The sequence below is a fragment of the Podarcis gaigeae genome (genome assembly GCF_964106915.1).
Source record: "Podarcis gaigeae genome assembly, chromosome: Z".
Taxonomy (NCBI): Eukaryota; Metazoa; Chordata; class Lepidosauria; order Squamata; family Lacertidae; genus Podarcis; species Podarcis gaigeae.
Genome location: NC_139691.1, coordinates 19,713,536 through 19,738,331, shown reverse-complemented (window position 1 = coordinate 19,738,331; position 24,796 = coordinate 19,713,536). Strand labels below are relative to the sequence as shown.

Genomic DNA, 24,796 nt, shown 5'->3' with positions numbered 1-24,796 from the left:
CAGCACAGGTGGAAAGGATCTGGTGGTCTTTAGTAGAGACTACAAGCTTCACATGAGTCAACAGTGTGATGCAGCAGCAAAAATGGCTCATGCAATCCTAGGCTTGATCAACAAAAGTTTAGTGTCCATATGAAGGGAATGAATAGCAACCTATTCTGCCTGGAGTCCTATGTGCAGTTCTGGGCACCCCGCTTTAAGGAGGATACTGACAAGCTGTGCAGGAGGGCAGCCAAGAGTTGAAAAGGACCCCAAGAGTCATCTAGCCCAACCCCCTGCAATGCAGAAATCACATCTCATGAATACCTGACAGGTGGCCGGCCATCTGACGTCTGCTTAAAATCCTCTAAGGAGGAGAGTCCATGACCTCCTGAGCTTGTGTGTTCCGCTATTGAACAGCTCTTACCCTCAAAAAGTTCTTCCTGGTATTTAGTCAGAATCTCCTTTCTTGCAATTTGAATCCATTGGTTTTGGTCCTCCCCTTTAGAGCAGAAGAAAACAAGTTTGCTCCACCTTCCACATTACAGCCCTTCAGATATCTGAAGACAGAGACCTTTAAAAAGAAGAAGGGGGCAACTTTCCAAACTCTTAAAATCCTGCAGTTTGCTTTTATCTTATTTTGTGGTATCTGAATGCTTATTTGTTTTCCGGTAATTTTCACTTCTGGAAAGCTATGCCGGGAACCTCTTGAAGGGGGAGGGGATCCAAAATAAACTAAAAACCGGGGCGAGAGGGAGTGCTTTTCCTCAAAAACCTTGGTATCTTGCAAAGCAAAGCCTTCGCAGAAGTTCAAGGTGGTGTCAGCCAGAACATCTCGTTGCAGGGTGCATTGTTTGGGGCCATGTTCAGAAGGGCAGGGAACTGGGAAAGAATAACAGAACTGAAGCGTGGGAAGGGATCTCCAAGGGTCCTCTAGTTGAACCCCTCCAAACACAATGCAGGAATCCCAGCTCAAAAATCCTGACAGATGGCCATCCGGCCTCTATTTAGAAACCTCCAAGGAAGGAAAGAGCATCACCTTCCCGGCAGGCTTAAGCTTCGTGGTTCCCTCTCAGGAACTGACCACCGGACAGACGTCCAAATCAAGCATCTTCTCACACTTGATCGTCTTGGCTCCGTCGAACCACTTGGCCCGTGCGCTCACTGCAACTTGCCAGGACCTTTGCATTTCTTTTCAAGGAAGCAAATTAAAAAGAAAAATCCTCTCCCTTGCCTCCTTGCCTAACACCTTGGAGAAAAGAAGCCTTTTAATGAAAGCCGTTTAGCATTCAGAAGCTTGATGTTTCGGGGACTCCAAGAGGATGGGGAGAAAATGCCACATGAGGCTTTTGCAGGCCTTGCCGGTTGTTTGGAAATCCAAGCTCCAAGCAATGAAAGAAGAAGGAAGAGGAAGATGCGCCCCCAAACATGAGAGCATAAAAAGGGCCTGCTGGATGAGGCCAACTAGTCTAATAAACTGTTCCCACAGTGGCCAGATACCCCTAAGAGCCTCGAAATCTAGATAGACTGCCCCTGGGACTGGAGGTTCTGGAAGAACACAGGGAAGAACTTGTCTGCTGGATCAGGCCAATAGCCCATCTAGTCCAACATCCCGTTCTCAGTCCCCAAACAGACGCTCCAAAGGTAGACCAACAAGCAGGACATGAGCACAACAGCTCTCTCCCCTCCTGTGGCTTCCAGCCACTAGGACTCAGAAGCATTGTGGTCGATAGCCCTCCCCTCCTCCATGAATTTGCCTAATCCTCTTTTAAAGCCATCTATGCTGGTGGACATCACTGCCTCCTGAGGTTAGGAATTCCAGAGTTTAACTCTGCGCTGCAGTGAGAAGTGACATTCCTCTATCTGTCCAGAATCTTTCCATATTCAGCTTCATGGGATGTCCACCAGTTCTAGTGTAATGGGAGCTGTTTGATAGTGGAACGCACTCCCTCAAGATGCAGTGGGCTCTCCTTCATTGGAGGCTTTTAAGCAGAGGTTGGATGGCCATCTGCCAGGGCTTGTTGATTCCTGCATTGCAGGGGGCTGGACTAGATGGCCCTTGGTGATCCCTTTCAACTCTACAATATTCTATGATTCTACGAGAGAGGAGCATTTTATAAACTTCCATGCATAATTTTATAAACATCTATTGTGTCCCCTCTTCCTCACCTTTTCTTTAAGTTAAAAAGTCCGAAAAACTGCAAGATTTCTTCATATGTCGCAACGGTTTTTTTATTTGCACTACAACCTGTTCTCAAATGCTGCAACTATTCTTCATAGGAGAGTCTCTCCATCCCCTTGATAGTTTTGGTTGCCCTCTTCTGAACCTTTTCCAACTCCACAATATCCTTTTTGACGTTCTCGGCAGGAGAAGAGGGGTAACAGCTGTGCCTGGGGTGTTTGGCAGCAGGTGAGAGAATGATGAGCCCCAGGAAACTGCCATGGTCCAGAAAATGCAGCAGATTCTCCACCTGGGTTTTGGAAACCAGGGGCGGGGGGCACAGCGGAAGAGAACAGCCCCCGCCCACCCTCCTTTTAAGCTTCCTCTGGGCTTAAATCCTGCCAGTAATAGAAAAGGCAAGGGGAGAGGAGCTTACATCTCTCGAGGTTTCAGGGGAAGACAAAAACGTGGGTGGTCCAGACTTGCTTTTTACGGCGATCTCTGGAAGTTGGCAGCAGAGAGGTCTTGGGACTCGCGGGGGATCCGAGATCAGACGAAGATCTTTGGCCCACCCAGAGGCTGAGGATCAGTGCTCAGTGGATGCAAGGAGGAGAAGTCAAGGAAGATTAAGGTCAGGCATGAGACAGGACGAGAGACAAAGGAACACAGGAAGCAGCCTTATATTGAGTACTTGGTCTATCTTGCTCAGCACTGTCTATGCTTTCTGGCAGCAATGGCCCTCCGGGTTTTCAGTTAAGGGGTCTCTCTCCCGGCCCTATCTGCAGATGCCACTGGGGATTGAACTTGCAAGGCAGATGCTCTACCACTGAGCTGTGACCCTTCTGCTAGGAATAAAGTAAGATTCCAGTCCTCAAGGTTCTCAATAACAGGTTCAGCTGACTAAGAACATAGGAAGCTCCCTTATACTGAGTCAGACCCTTGCTTCTCTTGTCTACACTGACTGGCAGCAATAGCTTGCCAGGGATTCAGGCAGAAGTCTATTATAGCCCTACCTGGAGATGCCATTGGGAAAGGGATTTTTCTGCCTTCAAGATCGATGCTCTACCACTGAGCTATGGGGGCCTTTGTTGGGCAAGCACTGCCATGGAGGAGCCACTCACCCTGCTTCCCTTTTGCAGGACTGCTTAAACTCTTGGGTTGCCCTTAGAGGAAAGAATATACAGGCATTCCCCCACTTAACGCGCATTCTACTTGCACACGACTGCTTTTACAAGGGTCGCCGCAAAGTAAGTAAAGAATTTGAATGAAACGGCATGCTTTCCCTTGCTCAGGTCAGCTGCCTGGAAGTCGCTCTTGGCCACTCGCTTGCTGCGATGGCACTGAATGGAGGGAAGGCATGCTGGGCAGAGGCCTCAAGAAACTTCCAGGCAGCAGCCCCAGCTGCCCACATAAGTCTCTCTCCTCCCCACACATGCTCTCTATTAAAGGGGGGGGATCCCCACTTTATGCAATTTCAGTGATGCACGCAGAGGCCCAGAACATAACCCCCATGTAAGCAGGGGACACCTGTATACAAAAGTATACAGGGCCTTCAAAACAGCAGCTCAGCTTAACGGATTTCACCCGATAGACACCACAACGCAGGGTGAGATTTCAGCCTACAAACGCCATGATGCAGGGTTCCTGCAAAGCAAAAGGTCTGGAAATTCCTGGAAATGTCCAGCCCCTCACAGTTGTAAAGGAACAAGTTATGAAAAGACAGGTTTTCTCCAGTAAGATTTGGAGCATTACAGATTTTGGCCTGGCTGCCATCAGCTCCCAAAACAGCATTTCTGCTGTTCTGGGTGTACATTATATGTTAAGTAGTTTTTGCTACCTTTAAGATAGCAAAGGAAGATAGGAAGTTTCCTCGTACTAAGTCAGACCATTGGTCCATTTAGTTCAGTACTGCCTACACTGACTGGCAGCGATGGTGCTCCAGGGTTTCAGGCAGGGGCCTCCCTCCCAGCCACAACTGGAGATGCCAACAGGGACTGAAGATGGGAGTTTCTGCTTGCAAGGCAGGTGCTATAGCTCTACAGAAAGTGTTCAGGGGTTCCGTTCAAACTTCTGACTCCTTTCTATCTCCTAAGCCCCTCGCTGTCCATTGCCTCCACTTAGCCCTGCAGAAGGCAGGAACCGCTGGCTCCAGATTTGTTCCAGATTTCTACTAGTCTTGAACAGAAAGCCTGACATTACACAAGTTAAGCTTAAGAGATTGAGCTACTCCTGCAAGCAGGATTTGAGAACAAGAGCCCCTCCCTTCCTGCGGTTTCCAGCAACTGATAATCAGAAGCCTTACTGCCACCAACCATAGAAGCAGAGCAGAGCCATTGTGGCTGGTAGCCATCAATAGTCCCCTCTTCCATTAATCTACCCAATCCCCTTTTAAAACCATCCAAGTTGGTGGCTATCCCTGCCTCCTGCAGCAGCGAGTCCCATAGGTTAACAAAGGAGGACTTTCTTTTGTCTGTCCTAAGTCTTCCAACATTCAGCCTCACCGGAAGTCCACAAATTCTGGAGTCACAAGAAAAGGAGAACAGCTTTTCTCTGCCCGCCTTCCTCAGGCTATGCATGATTTCTTAAACCTTTATTGTGCCGCCTCTTCATCGCTTTTTCCCTGCGCTAAAAGGTCCCAAATGCTGCAACCTTTCCTCTTGGGGGAGTCATCTGATTGTTTGAGGGTGCCCTTTTCTGATCTTGCTGCAACTCTTGATATGGTGAAGACTGGAGAGGAGGCATTTGACAGGGATCCAAAAGGCCAGCTTCCCAACCTTTCACATCAGACCCTTCACCTTTCACTGCTCCCCCTCTGCCTGAGGATCCACCTGCCCTTTGCGAGGAAGTGACCTACTCACAGCAGAAAGGGCATCGTTCTACTCGGAGCAGACAGACAGAGACAACAGGCCACCAATCACCCACAGGTGTGGGGAGAAGAGATACAACAGCTGACAATAGAGAATCCTCAGCAATGAATATCTGAATGTAAGTGCTGGATCAGGCCAATGGCCCACACAGTCCAGCATTCTGTCCTAAACAGCCAGATGCTCCAATGGGAAACCAGCAAGCAGGATCTGAGCAGGAGAGGCAATGCTCTCCCCTCCTGTGGCTTCCAGCAACTTGCAGTATTCAGAAGCATTGCTGCCTCCATCTCAACAGCCCTCTCCTCCACAGATTTCTCAAATCCTCTTTCAAAGCCATCCAAATTGGTGGCCATCCCTGCCTCCTGTGGGTAGGAGTTCCAGAGATTAACTAAGCTCTGAGTAAATAATGGATTTCTTTTTAGGTGTCCTAAATCCTCCAAACAGTCAAATCCTGGGATGTGGGGCCCAAAATGAAAGGGGAGGTGATGCCCTGCTTGCCTCCACGGAAGCGGTTCTGATTGTTCTACCCACAAACCTCTATGGCCATTAAGTCCCACATCCTCCCCCCCCCCCACATCACAATCAGGCTCATCACATTGAGCCCCCTGGTGCTGCTCTCCACCCCAAACAAGCATCCCAATAGGCTTCACCCCAGGATGTAGGTGAAACTGACAGGCCCGCTTTTCATTTTCACGACCGCCAGAAAGTGTTATGTTGTTAATGCAATCTTGTTATATTTACACTGCTGAAATGTTGTTCGTTTACAATGTGTTATATATTTGCTACTGTGTTGTTTTCCCATGGTGCTATTATGAAATTGCATTTGCAATGTTTGATTCTGAGATGCGTTCCTGTTTTTCTCTGCTGCTTTGAAAAGCAGCAAACAAAGAAATCTGGAAGATTCAAGAAGTCCTAACACAGCACATAGTTAACCTGTGGTACTCCCTCACGCAGGAGGCAGTGATGGCCACCAACTTGCTTGGCTCTAAAAGAGGACTGAATGAATTCACAGAGGAGAGGGCTGCTGATGACTAACTAGAAACAATAGCAATGTTCTGCCTCCGCAATCAGAGGCGAAGATGCTTCAGTGCCAGATGCTGGGAGCTGCAGGAGGGGAGAGTGTTATTGTGCTCGAATCCTGCTTGGGAATTTCCTATAGGCATCCGGGTGGGCCACTGTGAGAAGAGGATACCATTGACAGCCCTCTCCCCCATGTCTAATCTTCTTTCAAAGCCATCCACATTGGTGGCTATTGGGTCTTCATAGGGGAGCAAGTTCCACAAATTAAATATGCGCTGTGCTAAGAAGTCCTTCCTCCTGTCTGTCCTGAATCTCCCAACACACCGCCTCAGTGAACGTCCATGAGTTCTAGCATTTGAGGGGGAGGGGGGGGCTTTTTCTCTCTCCACTTACTCTAGGCCATGCATAATTTCATAAACTTCTATTGTGCTGCCTCTTCCACACCTTTCCTCCAAACTAAAAGTGAGCGAGCAGCATTCTGTGTCTTTGCTCCCGCCTAAGATGCTCTCAAGTCCCCAGGCTGGCTTCCTCGCTAGGAGGGAAATCCCAGATCTAACAAGTCCTTGTTCCTCCCATATAAAGGAGCCCTTGAGAGAGATGTCGCACGCTGGGACTCTTTGCTCTTGAGAAGCAATGGCAGCTGTGGGGAAGCCGGCAAGCAGAAGTGGGGGTGGGGCAGGGGCGGGGGGGGGGCGGGTGAGACTCTCTCCGGAAAAGCATCCCTCGGCCATATAACTGAAGCAGGTGGCGGGGGCTGAACGGCACGGCAGCTGTGCAAACCCCAAGGAGCAACACAAGGCTCGGGTCTGTTCTAGACCTCACGACGGCCTGGGATGGCTCAACACAGCAGACTTTTTGGTTTGGAGCAGAGGCAGCACGATAGAGATATTGTGTCTGGTTCTGGAGGAGTATAATGACCGGCTGGAAGGTGTGCAAGAGGAAGGCAGCCAAGAGGATGAAGGACCTGGAAACTAAGCCTTTCAAGGAACGGTGGGAGTTCTATCATGACACCTTTTCTCTAAACTACAAAGTCCCAAATTTTGCAACTGTTCTCAATCAAACACATATTCAGTTTACCCCTGCTAAATATGTGGAGACATTTCACCAAAAGGAAATGACATGGACTCCCCTATGAGGAACAGTTGCAGCGTTTGGGGCTTTTCAGTTTGGAGAAAAGACAATAGGAGAGACGCGATAGACATTTATAAATGGATGCAAAGCATGGAGGAAGGGGATAGAGAAATGTTTTCCTCCCTCTTTTCTAACACTGGAACTCGTGGACATCCCAGGAAGCTTGTGTTGGAAAATTCAGGACAGATAAAAGAAAGTCCTTCTTCACACAGTGCAGTTAAACTATGGCACTCACCCCCCGCCCCCTGGAAGCAGTGATGGCCACCAACTTGGATGGCTTTAAAAGACTGGGCAAATTCACGGAGGAAGAGAGGGCCATTGATGGCCACCAGCCATGAGAGAGTCTCAGCTCTGCTGCCAGAGGCAGCAATCATCCTAATAACAGTTGCTGGGAACCACAGGAGGGCAAAGAGCTCTTGTGCTCAAACCCTACCTGAAGGTTTCATAGAGTCACAGAATTGTAGAGCTGGAAGGGATCCTTTGGGTCATCTAGTCCAACCCACTGAAATGCAAAAATCTCAACTAAAGAATCCATTGAGGCATCTGGTTAGCCACTGAAAGAAGAGGATGGCCTCTTCTGGCCTTGTCCAACAGGGCTGTTCTTATGTTCTTATGGAAGAAAAGCCAGCAGTCAGTCTTCTAGCCCAATGGGCTTTAACTGGTCCAGACCAAAAACATGCCTCAGACCCACAGCCTGCAACATGAAATCCACTTTTACATTGTGACTTTTGATTAATACTAACAATGCACACTGGTCGTGCCAAAATTGTAACAGACGGAGCAGCACCCCTTAGCGTTGCTACAGAACACAAAGAAATGATATGGTGCGTTTTTATGCTGAATCTGAGCGGAAAGGCTGAGAGGCCACTGAAAGTCAGTGATTTTTGCATTCTAGGTGGTCTTGATAGCTAAAGACCAGCCCCATTCAACCTGTGCATGGGGTGCGGGGGGGACAACAGGGACCTTTCAGGGACCCAGCCCAGAGACTCACTCTGGACCCTGCCTGCAAGCATGGAACATAAACACACATTTCAGCTTGTGAATAGGGGTGGTGTTAAATCTGATTTAGGATTAGGACTGGGATTAGGTTTGGGGCTGGGACAGGTTTAAGGCCAGAGCTGGGGCTTACCAGGATTTTGGGAACAGAATGTTTTTAAAGAAAGGGCTAGTGCTGTGATATTTTTATTGTAACAATACGTGTGTGTTTTAAAAAAATATTTGATAGATAGACAGACAAGAGATACAGGCGCGCGCACACACACACACACACACACACACCATTATGCGCATTCCACTCAAGTGCAACTGCATTTACATGCGTCACTGCGAAATAAATAAATGATTTGAACCAGGAAATGGTGCCGAAAGAGCAGGAGGGAGCAGGGGAGCAGGAAAAACAGCTTGCACAGCCGCTCCAAGTGTCTCACTGCCGGCCCCCCCACTCACTCACTCTCTTTGGCCTTCTTCTTCCCAGCTATCAGGGTTCTCTTGCGGGGGGGGGGGGGCATGCTCCATGCCTTCACAAGCCCCTCCCTCCCTTGCTCGTATCAATTGTGTTCCTTGGGCAGGGTTCAAAAGTCCCTCCGCCCTCCCTTACCCTCTCTCTCACCGCCCCACAAGAAGGGCAGCAACATTATTTCTTGAGGGTGGGGGAAAAACTAGATGAAAAGAAACCCGTCTCCAGCAACTTCCGAGACTAACAGGGAAATCACTGAGAGGCCCCATAGCAGCGCTGGGCACCTGCAGCCACCCAGCTACAAACCCCCAGATCCAGTTTCTGATCATCAGAAGCAGGCAAGGGCACATTGCAGCCCGGGTGAAGGCGAATGGGATGGACAGTTATCAGCTGAAAGAGTGCTGCTTCCCAGCGTCTCTCAAAAGCACCCCTCCCCACGTTACACAAATTTCCCATATACGCGCGGAGTCCCTGAATGTAACCCCCGCGTAAGTGGGGGGACGCCTGTATATAAAAAAATTACACTAATGTTTGATTGCTTTTTTAATGGTTCCTTTCCCCCTCTCTGTTTCTAGCTATTTCTCTTTTAGCTATAAAGCCACCTTGAGTCCCTGTCAGTGGGAAAAGGCGGGATATAAATATGAATATACTAATGAAAAGTAGTCGGGCAAAATAAGACCAGAGGGCAAACAGTGCAGCCGGGGAGACTCACAGGTGATGAAGTAGTCCTGGTGTCTCTTGAACTCCAGGCCCATGTAGTTGGGGCTGAACTCCTGGAACTTGATGGTGAAGCGGATCTCCTGGTCAGGCCGGTTGCAGGTCACCAACACATTGGGGTCCATGATGGTGCTGCAGGCGTCTGCCTGGCCGCGCTTCACCAGGTACAGCTTGTAATACTCATAGGGCCTGGAGGACTCAGCCTTCGGGCAGATAATGTCCAGCTTGTCCCCAATTTCTGGGTAGATGATCAGTCCCTTTCCAGACACAAACCTGAGAAAGGAGAAGGAAAGATATTAGAGCAATGATGATTATGATGGTTACAACCCAACCTCCTACAATACAGAAATCACAATTATTGTTGTTGTTGTTATCCCACTTTTCGCCTTAAGGTCCCAGGGCAGGTAACATCATTAAAACAAAACATTAAAAGCAGTTTTTATAAATATCCAAAATGTTACGGGGGGGGGGGGGACATTTTTGACATTTTAAAAACTGCTTCTAATGTTGTGCTCACATGTGCATATCTGGGTATAGATAACCTAATTGTCATAGGGGCTGTAATAAACTTGGTGCAGATGATCATTTATGGTGGACTTGCTCAGTCAGTACAGCATGAGATTCTTAATTTCGGGGCTGTCGGTTTGAGCCCCAAGTTGGGCAAGATTTCTGCACTGCAGCAAGTTGAACTATGACGATCCTCATGGTTCCAACTCTACTATTCTATGATATGATTCCATGGCAAGAGTTATCGAGGGATGAAGGCAAGGAGAAGGAAGAAGTGAACATCAACTTAGGTTCTCAAAGGGTGTGACTCACCACACTGGTGTGGCGGGAGAGGATGACAAGTGTGGAGGGGGAAATTCAAGGGCAATCAAATAAACATTTGAACATTTCAGTGTGGTAGTATAGTATGAATACACACACACACAACCCAGAAACAGCATGAAAGATCAGAAGAGAGGAAGGCTTCTTTGTGTTGAAGAGGAGATGAGAATTTGTCTGCGTCAAATTGGACCTAATATAAATGAGATTACCTGGCAAGTGCAAGTTCACACCTCTCATGAAGTTTGTAGATGTACTTAAGGTACATATGGAAGAGGCTCAGTTATAATTACATTTTGGGAATGATTCATGTTCTTATGTCGCCACATTGTTTTATGCTTTCTGCATATCCTATGCAGGATTATAAAGTAATCCTGTTCTATGGTATAATCAAGAACTGCTAGGAGCTGTTTCTTTTTTGCTGTCCAATGCATTTCTTATCAATAAAAAATTGGGTTTGGCACAAGCAAATTTTTATTCTGAAAGTGTGACCCAGAGGGAAAAAAAGTTTGGAGAACACAGACTTAGGCTAACGACCATAATCTGCTCCTGGTGAAAGATAACTCAGGAACAGATGTGAAGGCAAAATTATCCTGACTGCTGCAGGGCAGAAACAGGGGGCTCCAGGAGGGTGGGGGGAATAGTGGTGTGGGCCCAGACTGCTGGCTGCATCCTCCCAGTCAGGCTGCAAGGCATTGCCTCTTTCCTAAAGCAGGGGGGATGGGGGAGAAAGGGAGAGGAGGGGGAGAGAAAACACTTTCCACAAATGCACAACAAGGATGCAGAACTTAAGAATGGCTGAATGTAAGAATAGCCTTCTGGATCATGCCATTGGTCCATCTAGTCCAGTTCTCACAGGGGCCAAATGCCCCTAACATCTTAGGAACTGAGATAGACTGCCTCTGCAGCTGGAGGTTCCATAGGAGCTTGAGAAGAGTCCTGCTGGATTAGGCCAAAGGGGGACCATGCAGTCCAGCATTCTCTTTTCAAGGTGGCTCACGAGATGCTCATTATGGGAAACCAGAAAGCAGGGTCTGAGTAAAAAAGCCCTCTCCCCACATCAGTTTCCAGAAACTGGACTTCAGAATCATTTCTATAAGGTAAATATTTATTATCTGTTTGGAGCTGGGCTGTGTTTGTATATCTGCTCCTCTAGCCTGTGATTCAGAATATGTTCAGAATGTCTAGAAGGGGATGTAGGAATCCTATAATAGTAGAGTTGGAAGGGACCCCCAGAGTTACCTAGCCCAACCCCCTGTAGTGCAGGAATCACAGCCAATTGCAGAGAGGGCAAGAGAAAATAAGGTCTAAGTATGCTATGTTGCAGGTAACTATGATACGGAGCCCGTAACGCTGCCCAGAGCTTTTAAAAGGAAGTTGTTCAGAGTCTCCCCTCCTCACTGCCTTCCGACAAACCCCACCCATGTACAAAGGTCCCCTTCCATGCCTTTTAGCAGCCTGGTGACTCACCCACAAAACCACCCCACAGATCATGGGACTGAGGCCCGTTTCTCAGAAGCAGCTGATAAGGTGCGTAAGCGTTCTGTCCCAGCTCACAAGACTGAACACTCCTCCATCCAAAGAAATGAAAGAAACAAAAACCCAGCAGTGGGAGAGATGGGAAGCAGGAGCCTCTTTCCATCAGCTTTGCTGAAATCCCAGCTCCATCAGCCGCTGAATAGTTTAGAAATCAAGGCCAGAATTTTTATTTTTCCTCTTCCCTCTTCCTCCCTTTTTCTTGCATGTGGTTAAAAAAAAAAAGACTGTAAGCCTGCGTGGGCAGGGACTGTCTCATTTTCACTGACTGCATGTAAGATGAAGAGCAGGCTGCAAATGCTCTGAATAAACAGATTAAAAATGCTTTGTTAACCCATGCATGTAGATGAAACACACTGGATATTCAAAAAAACTCAATCTAGAATGCCAAATGCAGGGGTTGCAACACTCACATCCACAAAAAATAAGACAAATTTAAAGTAATTGTGGAGAGTTATACTCTGCAGGGATTATATTACACAAATCCACAGCCCCACGCCTTGACCCAAACCCGCGGGGCTGGAACACAAGGAAGGAGAGGATTCTTTGCCCACCCAAGGGTGGGTCCTATAAAGGATTTTTTAGCTGGGATTCCTGCATCACATCAGGTTGGACTAGATGAGCCTTAAAGTTGCTTCCAACACTACAGTATTTGTCTTCTGACTTTATGCATCACAATCCTGCGTGATTAACACCAGGGTTCTGTCCTGGGCCCAATGTGTGCACAACCTGAAAGGAGGAATTGAGAGCAACCAAGATGATAAAGGGTCTGGAAACCAAGCCTTAAGAAGAGGAACAGTTGAGAGAGCTGGCGATGATCAACCTGGAGAAGAGGAGACTGAGAGATGGAATTACAGCCATCTTCAAATATATGAATGGCTGCCCCATGGAAGTTAGAGCAAGCTTGATTTCTGCTGCTCTGGGTGGATCTGAACCAACAGATTCAAATGACAAGAAAGGAGATTCTGTCCAAATACTAGGAAGAACCTCCTAAGGGTAAGAGCTTTCTGACAGTGGAACAGACTCTCATAAGAGGTGGTGGGCTCTCCTTCCTTGGAGGTTTTTAAGCAGAGGTTGTATGGGCCACCTGCCAGGGATGCTTTAACAGAGATTCCAGCATTGCAGATGCTTGGACGAGATGACCCTTGGGGTCCCTTCCAACTCTACAATTCTCTGTTTCTGTGTCCCCAAATCTTTGCTCCAGGTGATAAAACTCTGGCAGAAATGAAGGGAATGTAGACTGACTTAAACTAACTGGGAAAAGTCCACTCAGGCTTCCGGACATCAAATCCCACCCCCTTCAACGCAGGAATCCCAGCTAAAATATCTTGGAAAGACAGCCCTTAACCTTTGCTTAAAATTCTCCAAAGGAGGAAGGTGTGCCTCCTTCTTCAAAGGTTGTCTGTTCCAAAGTCCAATGGATCTTACTGGGTCAACATATTCATCAAGCTGCCTACTAGCAAAATTCCCCTATATGCTTGTGTCCCCCCTCTCCCCTCTCCAAAAAAAAAAAAGGTGTGGAGAGGGGCTCCTTGCTATTGCTTTTGGCCAGTGCTTGTGCTCAAGACCAAGAGCCCTCCTTTCTCCAAAGACTCCTTTGTGCTCAAACTTGGGGGGCAGGGGACAGATATGGAAGCCTCTTTCACCTTGGAAGGAGGTTTCAGGTGCCAGGTGAGGATTTTCTAAGTTGTTCTTAGAGGTGTTTTCTGGTGGTTAAAGTGAAAGTGCCCCTTCTGAGACCACTGAGTTGAGTAAACAAAGAAAGCTCTGTTGGCCAAGGGGCCTTGGGGGGCAGGAAGCAGACACTCTTGCAGAGAATGGGGGGAGCGTTAAGGGCAATGGAGAGCCTGAAGCTCACCACGGGCAACCCAACCAAGTGGATAATAGAATCATCCCTGCATTGCATGGGGCTGGACTAGATGACCCTCAGGTTCCCTTCCAACCCTATGTTTCTATGATTCTATAAAAGCACAGAAATTCACAGATTATTTAGCTGTGGTTCTTGCATTGGAGAGAGTTGGACTAGATGGCCCTTTGGGGTCCCTGCCAACTCTATGACTCCTCTGCTTGAAGATCTATACCTTAAGGCAATGGTTTTCCATAGTGGGTCCATGCAACCCGGGGTGCCCACAAAGCGTGACTTGTGCAGTTTTGGGCACCGTGCAATCACAGGGGATGTGGGAGCGCAGCCCAAAAGTTGTGCATCTCAATTTTTACACTTGCATTTGTTGGAGGGTATGGTGGCACCATTCACATAAAAACTACCACAGAGATAACAGCATTTTAAAAAGTAGGGGGTCCATAGCTTGGCCTTTGAAAAACAGAGGGCCTACTGCCCTAAAGATAGCAAATGGGGCCCAACAGCTAATGGCTTATGACCATCAGCTTCTCATGGGGGCTCAGGATGAAATCTCTGAAGAGTGCTGAGCAATTCAGCTTTAATCCCCACTCACTCCACACGGTGGTTTACGGATTCCCAGAAGGGGCTTAAGCGGAATTCGATCTCACAGCCTAAGTGCTGCATCTGGCTTGATAATCTGGGGACTCCCAAGGATATACGTTAACAGATTGCGCTGGGACAATCCTGTCTCACAGGATTGTAGAGATGGAAGTGACCCCAAGGGTCATCAAGTCCAACCCCCTGCAACGCAGGAATCTCAGCTAAATCATGCATGACAGATGGTCATCCAACGTCTGATTTAAAACCTCCAAGGAAGGAGAGCCCACCACCTCCCGAGGGAGTCTGTTCCACTGACAAACAGCTCGTGCTGTCAGAAAGGTCTTCCTGGTGTTTAGTCAGAATCTCCTTTCTCATAACTTGATGCCATTGGCTTGAGTCCTACCCTCTGGAGCAGGAGAAAACAAGCTTGCTCCATCTTCCATGTGAAATCCCTTTGGATAAGTGAAGATGGTTATCATATCTCTTTTCTTTCTCCTCTTTCCCAGGTTAAGCGTGCACAACTCCTTAAATCATTCCTTATAAGGCTTGGTTTCCAGACCCTTGATCATCTTGGTTGCCTTCCTCTGCACAACTTCCAGCTTGTCAATATCCTTCTTAAATTGTGACACCCAGAACTGGACCCAGGACTCCTGGTGGGGGTCTGACCAATGCAGATTAGAGCCGTACTATGACCTTGGGACACAGGTGGCGCTGTGGGTTAAACTACAGAGCCTAGGACTTGCCGATCAGAAGGTAAGCGGTTCAACGGGATGAGCTCCCGTTGCTCGGTCCCTGCTCCTGCCAACCTAGCAGTTTGAAAGCACGTCAAAGTGCAAGTAGATAAATAGGTACCACTCCGGCGGGAAGGTAAACAGCATTTCCGTGCGCTGCTTTGTTTTGCCAGAAGCAGCTTTGTCATGCTGGCCACATGACCCGGAAGCTGTACACCGGCTCCCTCGGTCAATAAAGCGAGATGAGCGCTGCAGCCCCAGAGTCAGCCACGACTGGACCTAATGGTCAAGGGTCAATTTACCTTTACTATGACCTTGATCAGGACACAAGACTTCTGTCAATACAGCCTAGAATAGCATTAGCTTCCCCCTTCCCCCAGCTGCATCACACTGTTGACTTGTGTTCAGCTTGTGGCCTATTAAAACCCCAAGATTATTTTCACATGTCCTACTGGCAAGCCAGGTGTCCCACATCTTATATTTGTGCAACTGGTTCTTCCTGCCTAAGTGCAGAATCTTACATTTGTCCCAACCGAAATTCGTTTTGTTCATTTTGCCCCATTTCATATGTTCTTATGGATCCTCCAGGCCAGAGGCTCTCTCTCTGTTCCCAGGTTGCCTGGAGCATTTCACCACTGTGAAAACCAGATGCTGGGCTTGATGAGCCATTGGTCTATTCCAGCAGCCTCTTCTTACATTCTTATGAAACTGGAGAGCAGCTGCTCTTAAAAGCATCCTATTTCTATAGAATTATTCCAATGCTTCTGCCTGTCCTTGGGTCCAGGATGCTGGGTTTGGGAACCACCAGAATGAATCAGAACAGCAACACTGTTTAATTTTTTGACTTCCTCTTCAGGCAGCTTGCTGGCTCCAAGTTCAGGATCTACCTAAAAAAATCCTTCTTATCCCCCCCACCTTCTTCCTCATCTGAGTCACAAACAACAATGGCATTAAAAAAAAATTTGGAATTGCTACCTCACCCGCTGATTTTCCATCTTCCTCCACCGACTCAACATTAATCCTCAGTCTTGCTTATTTTAGGGTGCTAAACCTCCCACAAAAGCAACCACAATCACCCAGCAGGTGACCATGTGTTTGTAATCAGCTCATGAATATTCACTGGCCTATTAGCATAACTGTACGTCTTGGGAATATATTTCCTAATGGGAATGAGTTTTATAAAGGGCGGGGCGGGGGGAGATGTTGAATCAAGCTCATCCAACAGGAAATAATGTCTCCAGAGGCAGCCTCATATTTTATACGGCACTGTAAAGAGCTTCTCTCAGCATTTCATCAGACCTGATTTGAACACAAAGAGCTGAAAGGCTTCTCCCATCCATTCTCCTGCATTGCAAAAAAGGGTTAAATCACAGCAGCAAATGCCTTCTGAACTAAAGGCTTCAGCACATTATTTCTGAGAGATGGCCCTTGCGGTTCCTTCCAACCATACAATCATAGGACTGTCTTCCCCCATTTGAACCAACCTAGATTCTGCATTTATCATCTGAGGTCCGTCTCTGTGTGCCTCCTCTGGGAGAGGTTTGGAGAATGGCAACACAAGAACAGGCCTTTCCTGTGGTGGCTCCCCATTTGTGGGATGCTCTCCCCAACGAGGCTTGTCTGGCACCTTCACAACATATCTTTAGACACCAGGCAAAAACATTCCTCTTCTCCAAGGTTTTTGGCTATAGCCTTTAGAATGCGATGGGAAGGGAGAACTTTTGTTTGTTACTATGGTATGTATTTTTATACAGCTCCATGATCCGGAAAGAAAGAAAGAAAGAAAGAAAGAAAGAAAGAAAGAAAGAAAGAAAGAAAGAAAGACAGGCTTTGGAAGGTAGAGGATTCTCCTTCCTTGGAAGCTTTTCAACAGAGCTCAAATGTCTGTCTCTCAGGGATTCTTGAGCTATGATTTGTGTACTGCAGAGGGTTGGACTGGAAGACCCTTGGGGGTCCCAATCTACAGTGCTATGATTCATTTGAGGTTTTTAAACAGAGGCTGGGTGACCATCTGTCCAGGATCCTTTAGCTGTGCTCCCTGCATTGCACGGGGCTGGATTATATGGCCCACGGGGACAATTCCAATTCTCCAATTTTAGGTGAAATGCTGCTAGGTGTGGCAAGACACAGACACCCTGCTCACAAACCCAGCCCTCCAACCCCAATGCTCCAATTGTCTGGGGAGCAAGGGTGGTGGTTAAATACTCCTCTATTAATAAAGTCCAGGGAGCTAAGGAGAGGCTATGGGGCTGCCTTTGTCCCCTGCTGCCCTCTCTACTCGACCTGGACCCCTGGACCCCTCAGAGACACACTTTGAGGCCATTCTTCCCCCTCCATGTTTTTTCACTTTTAACGAGGCTCAGAGACAAAAGGGGCCCACCTCCACGTCCTCCCTAAATGGATTTACAAGATGCATCAATGGGGCAGAAAAGAGGTTCCCTTGGCAACCCCTAAGCTCCCCCCTACACCCAAACTCAGCTCCCCTCCTCTTCTCAGCCCCAAACACAGAGATGTGTGGAAATCTGGGAGGAGGAAAATCCCTCGGTGGTTAAGGAAAACCTGATGCTTTGGTTAACCCCAGAAACCTCCCCCCCCCCAATAAGCAGCTGCCATTTTGTTACTTGATTAAACCAACAATGCTCTCCATCCCCAATCACATTGGGGTCCCCTTTGTGCACTTGAAAGGCACCTCATTTAAAAGGAAAAAAATAGGCATTGGGGGTGCCAGGACCGTCCTCGCCTCTGCCCTCCCCCTGGATGCCCAAGCAAGAGAATTCTGGGAAGCAAAGAAAGAAAGAAAGAGCATGAAGACCTCCATAAGAGCTTCAGTAAGAGGGATAACAGCAGTGGAGGTGGACGCACAAGAAGCTGCAGCAACATATAGCACTGATTCCTGCATTGGAGGGGGTTGGACTAGAAGACCCTTGGGGGTCCCTTCCAGTTCTAAAATTCCATGATACACAGAAAGTACCCAAGTGGAACACCCATGTGGATCAAGGGTTTGGAATTAGGGCCCTATGGGACAGAAGATTTGGAAGGGGTGATTGTACCCTTCACATAACTCGAGGGCCGTCAGATGGAAGAGGGGAAAGACTAACTATCTCGGCAAGGGTAGGAAGACAAAGGACCCAGGAGAGAAAGGGGCAGATCACGTTATTGGAGAAAAAAATGACAAAAGGGATGCAGCTGGGTTCTCACAAAGATAAAATGAGGAATGGAACCTGGGAGAGACCAGGGTTCAAATCCCCCCTCAGCCATGAAGCTAACCGGGAGTTCTATTTCCAGGGTGGTGGCAAATCTTGTTTCTGGGCTTTGCATTGTTTTGCAGACACCACCAACCACTTCAGTAAAATTCACACATTCAGAGAGGCAACCACACTGCAGATGACATAGATATAACATAGACACATGCAAACACGCCCTTCCTAAGCAAATCCAGGCAGTTCCCAATGTCATTCCAGAACACACACTCAGTAAAAAAAAAATTAAAAAAAAATTAAGCCTTAAGGGCTTTCTTCTGCAAAGAACCGGGGCTGAGACGCAGAGCGAGAGAGGATTCCCAGGCCAGGATCACACCCTCACGCCACAAGCCAGTCAAAGCCTCTGGGTAGCACAGAACCTCACTGGGGACTAGGACCAGGGAGGAGAGACCAGCAGCTGCTTCAATAAGACCTGTTCCTCTGGATCTTTGTGTAAGGCAAGGACATAAAAAGAGACCTCTAGATCAAGCCAGCTGCCCATGTAATCCAGAATCCTCTTCTCACAGTGGCCAAATGCCACAGCAACTTACATATCTGGGTAGACTGCTTCTGGGCCTGGAGGTTCCATAGCAGCACCAGAAGAGAGCTACTGGATCAGACCAAAGGGGCCCTTTAATGCAGAAATCACAACTAAAGAATCCCTGACAGATCACCTTCCAATATCTGTTTTTTCAGAAGGAAAAAAAACTACCAATGAAGGAGAGATGAAGGTTGAAAATACTCCAAGAAACTTCACAAGATTATCTTCCAAGAGGCTGTTTTTGACCTGAAAGCAACTCTGCTTTGAAAATGATGCACTGAATTTAAGAAACGTAAATTTTTTTTTATGACATAGTAGAGCCAAGTATTGGAGACCTCTGAATGTGGATTAGAAATTTTACTCCCTGGCAGGTTGCCGTCCAACCTCTGTTTGAAAACCTCCAATCGTATCACAGAATTGTAGAACTTCATTCAGTTGCACACAGTGGCAGCATTAAGGGCAGGTGCTTCCGTCTTCCCATGGGCCTCTTAGAGCTGTGTGGGTGTCCTGGGTGTGGGGAAGGGTTTGGGTTTGACGAGGCAGCACTTTGAACTTTGCAAACAGGGTGTGAGCACGCAACGCATATATTACTGCAAGGGTTTGGCAACAGCATGCACAAGTCTTCAAAGTGCTGAAGGGCCATTTGATGGAGGACTGGAAACAGGTTTAAAAATAAAGCAGTGTGAACTTGATTGGCTGTGTGTCTCCTTTTCCAGACAAGCGTTGAGTAAGCCGCCTGAAGCTGAATCAAGACCAAGAGAGGACCAGTGCAGGCTTGCAAACTCACACTCCCTTGGGGCTGGTTCCGACAAAGATCTGTACTCAGCCTTAGCAAAGCCTAAGTTGGAATGCTGTCCTCCCCAACGGAGTCAAAGAACAAGGGGGGAAAGCTGGAAAGAACAGCAGTATACTTGACTGGAGGTTTGGAGAAAGTGATGGTGTATGTGCACATTACTGAATATTACTGAAAAAGAGCCTGTTGGATCAGGCCAATGGCCCACCTCATCCGGCATCCTCTTCTCACAGTGGCTGAATACATGTGGGAAAGCTGCAAGCAGGATTTGAGCCCAACAGCAACACTTTCCCCTCCTGTCATTTCCAGCAACTGATATTCAGAAGAATTGCTGCCTCCAACAGTGGAAGCAGAACTAGTAGCCATTTCACAGCCCTATTCTCCATGAATTTGTCCAATGGTCTTTTGAAGCCATCCAAGTTGCTAGCCATCACTTCCTCCTATGGGAGTGAGTTCCACAGTTTAACTATGTGCTACATAAAGAAGGACTTCCTTTTATCCATCTTGAATCTTCTAACGTTCAGCTGCAAAGGATGTCCACGAGTTCTAGTGCTATGAGAGAGGGACACTAGACTTCTGTGGCTACAGCCTAGAATAGATTAGCCTTCTTTGCTGCTGCATCACACTGTTGACTCATGTGAAGCTTGTGGTCTCCTAAGACCCCGAGATCGTTTCTGCATGTCTTGCTGTCAAGCTGAGAATCCCCCATCCTACATTTGTGTATCTGGTTTCTTCTGCCTACTTGTGGAATCCTCCCTCGGTGCTTGTTTTTTCCTTTACATCCCAGTCTGGAGAGGGGACTCTCCCTTCTTTAGCAAGTTCTCATCTGCATCCAGACTCATGAGTAAAGGGGAAAGAGCAGCCTGGAACTGGTCCCACAACCGCCCAGTATCAGTGAAAGTGCTTACTCCAACGTAAGCTCAACAACACATCGGACACCCAGACATAAATAACCATCACTCTAAGTGCCTTGTGTAAGAGTGAGATCATTCACAGGATTTTTAAAGCACCTGAAATGTGCTTCCAGACTGGATTGCTGCAATGCACTCTATGTGGAGCTGCACTTGAAGACGACTCAGGAACTTCAGTGGGTTTGAGGTCAACAGTCAACATTATTTTCTCACTGCATCAGCTGCAGGAGATGCCGAGAGCAGAGACGCCCTTTGTACATTGCCTTCATAGACCTGATGAAGGCCTTTGACCATGTCAGCCAAAACGGGTTCTTGACGCTACTCAACAAGATAGGGTTATCCACCTAGGCTTCCACAAAAACATGTGCTGCACCGTCCAATATGATGTCCCATCCTCATCAACCTTCCCTGCAAAGAGTGGTGTGGAACAGGGCCATGTTCTTGGCCCAACCCTCTGCAGCATATTCTTCTACCTGTTGCTCTCATATGCCTTCAGCTTGACAGTTTGTACATCTATTCATAGAGGTTTGTTCAACCTGGCACATCTCTGCATCAAGACGAAAGTATGGCTGGTCCTTTTCTGAGAAATGTTTGCAGATGAAGCAGCCTTGACAGCACACTCCAATGAAGCTCTACGGAGGCTTGTCAACCATTTTGACTAAGCCTACAGAAAGTTTGGCTTTATTGTCAGCCTGACAAAGACCAACATCGTCGTCAGCACTTCATGCATGAGCATTGGTGACCACATGCTTGAGATGATAAATGATTTTGTGCTTCTGGGCTCCACCATAATCAGCAGCCACTCCATTGATGCTTAGCTGGGCAAGAGTACTGGCACGGCAGCTCTGGCAATGGCTCACCTCTCCAAAAGGGTATCGGAGAATATGATGCTAATGACCAATACCTAGATGAAGGTCTACCAAGCTTGTGTCTAGAGCATGCTGCTTTATGGAAGTGAGTGGAGGGCAACCATCAGAAGCGATGCCTCAACACCATCCGCAAGATTTGGGGTATCACATAGCAGGACAGGGTTTCAAACAAAGATGTGCTCTCCCAAGCCCACAATCCCAGCATGTTTACACTCCCGTCTCAGTAACGTCTATGCTGGCTTGGTCATGTCCAAATGGAAGATGTTCTATGGGGAGCTAGCTTCAGGCACCAGGTCCATTGGCAGATCACCTCTGTGTTACATACATGTCTGAAAGCAAAATATGAAGGCTGGCAACATCAACCTCACCATTTGGGAATCCCTTGCAGACAACCACAGTGCCTGGAGACAGACAGGTTGTGTATCTGCAGCAGTGACCAAAGGAGGAATGACCACTGGGAGGAGCACAGACAGAAGAAACTCCATGGTGCGTCTCTAATGGTGAAACCAGATGCCTTCATCTGCCCCAGCTGCAACAAAACATCTCTCTCCCTTATCAGCTTCTAAATTTGGCTTGAATCCTAAATACCTGAAAGTATTCCCTAAAGTACCTCTCAGATGCTGAGATTGGCACAGCTAGTCTTGGTATCCCTCCACTTTGGGTGGCAGGGCTGACCAGGGGCCTTCTCTGTGGCGGCCCCTGAGCTGTGGAACAACTTTCCCACAGAGATGCATCAGGCACCATCATAGTACAGCTTTTGGAGAAAGATGAAGAGGCACCTTTTTACCCTGGTCTTTAAAGATCCTACGAAGAGCTGCTGGATCAGGCTAAAAGGGGCCCATCTAGTCCAGCACCCTGTTCTCACAGCAGCCAACCAGATGCACATTATGTGAAACACACAAGAAACACCTGAGTGTAAAAGCAACTGCCCCCTCCTGTGGTTTCCAGCAACTGGCATTCAGAAGCCCCGCCGCCTCCAGGCCTGGAGGCAGAGCATAGCCACTCTGGCTAGTAGCCATTGACACCCGAGATGTGTGTTTTCTGAACCCACCCAATTCTTGTGAACATAATGCGGTTTAACAGCTTTTAATTCTGTATTAAAAATTCTTGCAACCCACCCTGGGGCCCTGCTGGTGAAGCGTAGGTTAATAATTCAACAGCAACAGCAACAATTGACGGAGATCCACTTGAATCCCAAGGTTCCTGGAACGCCGTCAAACACACTTTTCCTTAGACCTCCAAGCTGTGCAGTTGCTCTTTAACAACTTCTGGCCCGCAGCCCCACTACTTCTCCCTTCCTCCCCAAGTGAAATTCCAGAGCGCAATCCGCCTCCCAAATAAAGACTGGGTCCCTTTCCAGCACCTACCAGGCTAATTTCCTGGCCCAGCTACCAAGGGCTAATGACCACCATTGTCCACTCCGGATCCCCAGATTCCATTTGTTCAGTCCTCAGCCTCCAAATAACCCAGCAGTTAATTATTTTCCGGCCCCAAACAAAGAGCTTCGCCTCCTGAAACTGGTCCAAAGTCTTTAGCAGCACCTCAGAAGAAGGTGGCATGCTCTCCTTTGTTGGAGGCTTTTAAATAGACTTTGGATGGCCACCTGTCAGAGATTCCTGAGATGTGATTCCTGCACTGAAAGAGGTTGGACTGGATGACCATTGGGTCCCTTCCAACTCTGCAATTCTCGGATTCTATGATTAATTGTAGGTTATTCAACAAAGGTTGGATGGCCATCTGTCAGGGATTCTTCAGCTGTGACTCCTGCATTGCAGAGGACTAGACTTAATGGGGGGGGTTGCTTCCCAACCGTACATTCCTATAACAGGAGTATGACCTCTCTATTCCACCTTTCTCAGGTAATTCCCTCCCCCTCCTGATCTCTCCCCCCCCCCCCAAAGGAGCTGGCTGCACAACGACCCTGCATGGAGTACAGCCCAATTAAGACTGGAGCCGGCTTCCCACCCCACCCCACCCTGACTTTCCTCCAAACGGGAAAGTGGGGGAGAAGTGGAGAGTGTCCGTCTGGCTCACCCCCTACCACATCCAGCAACCCCCTCACACACAAAAATATAAAATGGGCATGTCAATGTGATTATCTCCATCAATGGGTCCCCCATGCTGAGAATGAGGTAACAGGCAATTCAAAAGAGAGGCCTTTGTTAAGAGGTTTTGTGGGGTGTGGGGTTTAATGGGGGGGAGAACAAAAGAGGCTGATGAGAACTGACGGAAGCCTGAACAAAAACCGCTTGAACAAAACCCGTAAGGCAGCTGAATGCCGACATGGGGCGATAATTGGAAAAGTGAGACAATGAGGCGCTGGGCCTGGTTTTAAAGTCCCAGCCTGCCCAAGGAGGTGGTGGGGGTGGGGATGGGAGAAAAGACCCCAGGGCTCTGTTGAGATCGACAAGGAGGGAGGGAGCCCCCTACCCAAATACACAAAAGACTGGATTACTGCAAAGAGCTCTATGTGGGGCTTCCCTTCAGGATGCTGCAGGGTGATTGCTGACAGGAGTGAGGCCTTGTCAACATATGACACCTGTGCTCCAGAGATCTGCACTACTTGACCACTGGCTACCAGACCAAGTTCAAGGTTAGTTTATAAAGCCCTTAACAACTTGGGACCAGATTACACCTGTGCGATTGCCTGATCCCATATGTCCTCCCTCAACTGCTTCAACCAGTGGAACTAGCGACGGTACAGGTGGTACGTAATCCTCACTCTGCTTCTGTAAAGACTTGATCCTTTAGTGCAGTGGCTCCTACACTTTGGAACTCCCTGCCTATTCATATCAGGTAGGTTGCACTCTTTTCAGCGCATGCAAAAACACTCCTGTTTATGGACAAGCCTGCTTGTCTTTGCTTACAAAGTTTACAAGTAAGCCTTGCTTACAAAGTTGATGCATGTTGTAAGCTGTTCTCAGTCTATTGTTACTTTAACTTAATGAGAATTAAATTATTGTTGTTGATTTGTCTTATTGATAATTCTATTGTTTTATAGTTTTCTGTAAGCCACTTTGAAGTGTTTCTTCTTCTTCTTTTAATCTTCTTTTAATTATGCAGTGCATAATTTTATGAAATAAATAAATAAATAAAAAACATTTCTCCCCTGCAAATGGGAACTTGCTGAAGAAAGGAGATTCCCTACTCCAGACTGGGAAGGAAAGGAAAAAGCAAGCAGAGAGAAGGATTTTTGCACCTGGGCAGGAATAAATCAGATGCACAAATATAAGATGCGGGGCCACCTGGCTTGATGGAAGGACATGTGGAAAAGATTCAGGGGCCCTATTAGGTCACAAGGTCAATATGATTCAACAGTGTGTTGTATCAGCAAAAAAAAAAAAAAAAAAAAGGCTAGTGCAATTCTAGGCTGTATCATCAGAAGTGCACTGTCCAGATTAAAGGCAATAAAGTCCAACAGAAATAGTAGTAGTCGTAGTAGAAGAAGAAAAATCTGATGATTCCAAAATCTGGCTACTACTGTCCCAAAGGAATTGACAGTATGCTCATCAAATTTTCAGGGGACACCAATCTGGGAGGGGTAACCAATACTGCAGAAGATAGAATGAGGACTCAAGATGACCTT

General features: G+C 47.6%; 2 protein-coding genes and 1 long non-coding RNA gene across 3 annotated transcripts in view; 1 reads left to right on the top strand and 2 right to left on the bottom strand.

The window, feature by feature from the left end:
- LOC310836721 (uncharacterized protein) overlaps positions 1-24,796 on the bottom strand; it is a gene marked incomplete at its 5' end in the record, with an annotated part of 135,592 nt that overhangs the window by 49,005 nt on the left and 61,791 nt on the right. The gene's annotated exons all lie outside the window — the stretch shown is intronic.
- Positions 1-24,796, bottom strand: part of EFNB1 (ephrin B1) — a 72,309-nt gene that overhangs the window by 20,760 nt on the left and 26,753 nt on the right. The window contains exon 2 of the mRNA XM_083722449.1: positions 9,321-9,598. Within this exon, the coding sequence (XP_083578575.1) occupies positions 9,321-9,598 (278 nt within the window). The remainder of the gene's footprint in view (positions 1-9,320; positions 9,599-24,796) is intronic.
- LOC310836844 lies at positions 12,242-24,020 on the top strand. The gene is made up of 3 exons (XR_014560260.1): positions 12,242-12,682; positions 14,633-14,879; positions 19,354-24,020. It is a non-coding gene; the product is annotated as an uncharacterized lncRNA (long non-coding RNA).